Genomic DNA, 5,843 nt, shown 5'->3' with positions numbered 1-5,843 from the left:
ACTTAAGTGTTTCGGAACATCAAACCAATTTAAACAATAGTCAAGGACAACACAAGTTGTCCTTGCAATTTGTAAATGAAGTTGTTTATTATTAAAGGTGAAAAAAAATCCAAACCATCATGCCCTGTGTGAAAAAGTGATTGCCCCCCTTGTTAAACATACTATAACTGTGGTTGTCCACACCTGAATTACATTTCTCTAGCCACACCCAGGCCTGATTACTGCCACACCTGTTCACAATCAAGGCATCACTTAAATAGGAGCTGCTTGACACAGTAAGGTCCACCAGAGATCCTTAAAAGCTACACATCATGCGAGACCCAAAGAAATTCAGTAACAATTGAGAAAGAAAGTAATTGAGATCTATCATCTGGAAAGGGTTATAAAGCCATTTCCAAAGCTTGGGAATCCAGCGAACCACAGTGAGAGCCATTATCTAAATGGCGAAGACATGGATAGTGGTGAACCTTCCCAGGAGTGGCCGGCCGCCCAAAATTACCCCAAGAGCGCAGCGACGACTCATCCAAGAGGTCCCAAAAGACCCCACAACAACTTCCAAAAACTGCAGCCTCACTTGCCTCGGTTAAGGTCAGCGTTCATGCCTCCACCATCAGGAAAAGACTGGGCAAAAATGGCCTGCATGGCAGAGTTCCAAGGAGAAACCACTGCTGAGCAAAAAGAATCACAGCTCGTCTCAATTTCTCCACAACACATCTTGATGATCCCCAAGACTTTTGGGACAACATTCTGTGGACCGATGAGACAAAATGGAACTCTTTGGAAGGTGTGTGTCCAAGTATATCTGGCGTAGAAGGAACACTGCATTTCTAAAAAGAACATTATACCACCAGTAAATATGTTGGTGGTAGTGTGATGGTCTGGGGCTGTTTTGCTGCTTCAGGACCTGGAAGACTTGCCGTGATAAAAGGAACTATGAATTCTGCTGTCTACCAAGAGATCCCAAAGGAGAATGTCCGACCATCTGTTCGTGTACTCAAGCTGAACGAACTTGGGTTCTGCAGCAGACATGATCCTAAACACACCCAAGTCCACCACCGAATGGCTGAAGAAAACAAAATCAAGACTTTGGAGTGGCCTAGCCAAAGTCCTGACCTGAATCCTATTGAGATGTTGTGGTATGACTTAAAAAGCCGTTCATGCTCGAAAACCCTCTAATGTAACTGATTAGGACATTCTGCAAAGATGGTGGGCCAAAATTCCTCCAACGCTGTAAAAGCCTCATTGCACGTTATCGCAAACGCTTGGTTGCAGTTGTTGCTGCTAAGGGTGGCCCAACCAGTTATTAGGTTTAGGGGGCAATCACTTTTTCACACAGGGCCATGATGGTTTGGATTTTTTTCATCTTTAATAAAACACCTTCATTTACAAATTGCATTTTGTGTTTACTTGTGTTGTCCTTGACTATTGTTTAAATTGGTTTGATGTTCCGAAACACTTAAGTGTGATAAACATGCAAAGGAACCGGAAATGAGGAAGGGGGCAAACACTTTTTCACACCACTGTATGGCTATGCCAAACGCTTGTATTAGAGCATAAGAGCAGCATGATATTATGTAGAACACTTTGCTTTGGCAGGGCAGTGTGCAGGAAACACGAGCTGACCCAGTTTGAGTTTGAGATGGCCTCCCAGGACCTCATCTCAAAGAAGCAGCAACATGAGGAGCTGACTACAGGGGTACACTTACTTTTGTTTCGTCTGTTAAGGCCAATTTATTACTTCTGCGTTGAATGGACGTGCATCTCTCAAAAAATGCTACTACACGTGATGCAGAACACAACAACTGAGATTGGTCCGCTTGGCCGTTTCTTGGTAGCGTCTCATTTCCCCCAACTCATTTCCTGTTTCTCCTTCTCCATGAACAACATGAAAAGATTAACCTGTCCTGCTACAGATTTCCAACCGTGGTCAGGAAGCACAGGGGAGACACTTTGTTTCTCTCATTATAACTCTAGAGTTGCTACTCGAAACTTCAAACTAATCCCACCTTCACTCTCTCACTCGCTACATGCCGGCCCTGCTATTGTCTTAAAGAGACACGCTAGAACGACGCAGACACCAGCAAACAAGTACATACCTAAGGCCACTTATGTAGGCTATGGCAAAAGCTTTGCGTAGAGCCCACGCAGAAGCATAAATCTGCCCTTATTCTTAAGCAGTGATTGCTGATTTTTTCATGTCAAACACAGGTAAGACAGTTAAGGCAGATGTTAACAACTTCCAAACTGAATTGGTTTCTCTATTTATGCCATCCTTAGATTGTGCGGACGTTCTCCTTCAAAGGCATGACCAACAAGCTTTTTGGCCAAGAGGCACCTGTGCAGAGGGAGGCCAGAATCAAGCTGCTGGAGGAGCTAATAGCAGAGGGGGAAGACAGCGTCAAGGAGAAAAGAGTGGAGTGCAAGTGAGTCAGATTGTTTGTGAAAGCAGCCAGAAAAATGTTCTGTCCATGATTATCCATAATATATTTGCCAGTTTTTGCCTGTGTGCTTCATTGGATCTGTTTTACTGCAGAGAGCATGTTGAAAGGGCGTGGGTGGATATGCAGCGCTTTAAGGAGCAGAAGGACAAAGATCTGCGGGAAGCGCTCATCAACTATGCTGTCATGCAAATCAGCATGTGCAAAAAGGTACAGAAGAGCACATCAGCTGTCTAAAAGTTACAGCAAAACTGGACCGGTCATGTTCCTCAAAAACTGTTTCTTTTTCCTCTCTCTCCCTCAGGGAATACAGATGTGGAGCAATGCCAAAGAATGTTTCCTCAAGATGTAATGGTGAAACCATATTCAAAGGACTTCCACCCTCAGTAATGCTCAGCTGTGGATGCTGGAAATTGATGCCAATGTCTTGTGGCTATGGTTTACAAACAACGTGCGTATAAAGAGGATGTAGTTTCAAGTATTTTCACAAAACAAGTTCATATGCAACTAATGGCCTGTAGTAATTTCTATCCACTGTTAACGTGTTGTGGAGTGAAAAGGGAAGTGGTGGTGGATCACACCAAGCACATGAGTGAGACACTGGAGACCATGGCATGGTTATACAAGATAAATAAGCAGTTTAAAAACAGTGGCTTGTTTCTCATAAATAAATTTTGACTTCAGACAGACATCTAGGGCCCGATCTTGCACCCGGCACAACGCGGCGTAAGGCCCAACGCAACTGTCTTTGATGTTTTGAGACCGTCCAGCGCCCGCGTCGTTTAAAAAGCAAATGCACCTGCGCCCATGGCCATGCTGGTCTTACAGAGAGGTGCGTTCAGGTGCATTCTTGATGTATCGGTATCTTGAGGCAGCGGGAAGGGATTGCGCCATTGACCAAAAAGAAAACCTGGTCTAAAGTCATTGGCGCAGCATTTCATTGATATTTTAACAGCGCGTTAGTAAAATGCGTCCAGGCTTATGCACAGCACAAAACACACCTACAACCCTTTTGAACCATGCGCCCGGCGCGCACACAGCCTTTTTTCCGCCGTCAAACTAGCAAAAGTGGATTTGGACACGCCCTAAACACACCTGCGCCAGGCGCTTCATGTTGTGCGTTTACATTGTTAAAATAGGACCCCTAAGAACATTTATACTTGAATATCTTTATGAAGTAGGACTCATTCGCAATGACTTTTATCAAACTGAAACCTGTCAAACCTCTGGGCCCTGTTTACTTTAGCAAAAAGTGAGAACATTTTGTGTAACAGTACAAAACTCCCATTAGCCTAGTGCAGTTACAATGCATATGAGATGCAGTGGCTTCATGAAAAGAATGTTTTCACTGCTGTCTATTTCCAACAAATTACTGCGATCTCAAACAACCCGCTTCTTTTTCTACACTCGCTCTACAACATTGTTAAGCAACCACAAATTACACGCCATGTTTTCTTCTTTTGTATTTTGGTGCCACTGGTGAACAGGTGTCCTTGATTGTTACCATGGAAACACGGCTCAGTCAACCAAATTGGACCAGAATTAAAAAGCCGCAATTTCTCCTATTTCTCCCTGGTCTAAACCAAATTAACTGAACTACAGGTGTGAATACAACTTGAGCTAAACATGTACATGTATAGTGCTCATTTAGCATTCAGGAGTGTGTATATTGTGGTAAAAACAAATGAAATTATGATACTTATTAAAAAAAACACACATGGCATTACATTTCCTCTATTTTCCTCTGCCACGAGGTAATTGCTTGCATTCATGATTCATGAATCAATCAAAGGGAAGAGAGTGCTGAGTATTGAGTATTGATTATGTCCAGGGCAATGATTTGAAAGACATGGCAATAAAAGTATTTTATTTAGTTTAGTTGAATTTAATCTTCATTTAATGACTGGTTTGTCTTACTGGTTAAATAACTTTTCATTTCCTGTCTTCGACGCTTGCCAGCAATAAGCTTTGTGTGTCCATACCCTTTTATGCTTCAAATTTAAATCCTCAATTTGGATGTGTAGCTTTTGCTTGTTCTATTTATTTGAATAAAAATGTGTTACACTACTGACCGTATTTGTTTTTTTGTGTATTTTAAATACATACCATTGATTTCGAAATATGCATTATTTTTTAGAATCTAGAAATAGCTTCATTTGACACACACACACACACATTACAGAACATCAACACCTCTGACTGGTAGAGGAATTTTGTAGTGATGTTTAGAAATATTTGGTATAGAATGTGCTTAGTTTATAGAACATGAACAGAAAACATGAACATAATGCTTATCAGCTTACTACAGTTTCTCTCTTAATTGTTGCGAATTCCACTTGGAGGGTCCAAACGTCGGGACTCAAATAGCTAAGGAATCACTCTAGCTTTGATTAAGTATACCAAAAGGATTTATTAATAAAACAGAGCAATGCATTCCGGACAATAAATACGTGCACGGGTCTCAATGGAACATGACTAGTTCAGAGGTTCACACAAAAGGCACTGAAACAATGGCGTACCTTGCCTTATATACGGGGTTCTCTTAAGGAGCCCTATTGGTCAAAAGCATCACAAGGCGGGTCATATCACCTTAACATCTTATTTCTATTGGCTGGGTGGTGGGGCGCGGCTTCCTGTTTAACAGTCTTTGGCAACGTGTCTGTGTGCGTGCGTATTAGGGGTCCTTCTGTGGAGGACCCTTTTGTCCGCCTCCATTGTGAGTGAACGTGGCTTTCTGGCCATACGGCATCCGTTTCTCTTGTAAAATGTAATGTTATACCAACACGGTGTCGCCCCCCCCTGGATGCCAAGCAACAGTACATTTTCCTCTTCACTTAATGTCTGATATGAGTTTTTGTTCATTAGCTTATGCATAGTTCATTCACAGTGTTCTAAATAGATAACAATACCTGAGTACAATTTCTCACATATTCACAATACCTGAGTATAATTTCCCACAAATCCCCCTTTTTGCACCTGCTTGGTGCAAATCCTACTGTAAACAAGGAACTGTGTGAAAAACCTTTTAGAATTCATTAGTACAAAACATGCAACACAGGTTTAATATGGTAACCTATATCAAATAATATGGTGAGAAACGAATATCCCCCCTTTTCACACCTACTAAGGTGTACTCTAACTCTCAATGTTTCCCTATTGGACCTCCTGGTCCCCCCTGGTCTTATTCACGAGGTGGGGTCCCTTGGCCACAGTGGTGTGTATGTGTGTGTGTGTGTCTATTCGTCCACAATATACAAGATAATTATCCCCATCTCTTCGCCTTCTGATATCATCTTACTCTCCCTACTGTAAACATACAAACACACACGCGCACACACATATGAACTGATACAAATTCAACCAGGTTGCAGTCTCTCAATTGGAATGTGGCGGAGGGTTTATGAC

General features: G+C 42.2%; 1 protein-coding gene across 1 annotated transcript in view; it reads left to right on the top strand.

Annotated features, from left to right (window-relative positions):
* The window catches only part of LOC116673146 (sorting nexin-4), a 12,489-nt gene extending 7,979 nt beyond the window's left edge, over positions 1 to 4,510 (top strand). The window contains exons 11-14 of the mRNA XM_032505314.1: positions 1,597 to 1,696; positions 2,278 to 2,423; positions 2,534 to 2,648; positions 2,743 to 4,510. Coding sequence (XP_032361205.1) covers positions 1,597 to 1,696; positions 2,278 to 2,423; positions 2,534 to 2,648; positions 2,743 to 2,790 — 409 coding nt within the window. The 3' untranslated portion in view covers positions 2,791 to 4,510. The remainder of the gene's footprint in view (positions 1 to 1,596; positions 1,697 to 2,277; positions 2,424 to 2,533; positions 2,649 to 2,742) is intronic.
* The last annotated feature ends 1,333 nt before the right edge of the window (positions 4,511 to 5,843 follow it).

Source organism: Etheostoma spectabile, chromosome 23 (genome assembly GCF_008692095.1).
Source record: "Etheostoma spectabile isolate EspeVRDwgs_2016 chromosome 23, UIUC_Espe_1.0, whole genome shotgun sequence".
NCBI lineage: Eukaryota > Metazoa > Chordata > Actinopteri > Perciformes > Percidae > Etheostoma > Etheostoma spectabile.
The sequence above is the reverse complement of the archived record's forward strand: the minus strand, read 5'-3'. Positions and strand labels throughout refer to the sequence as shown.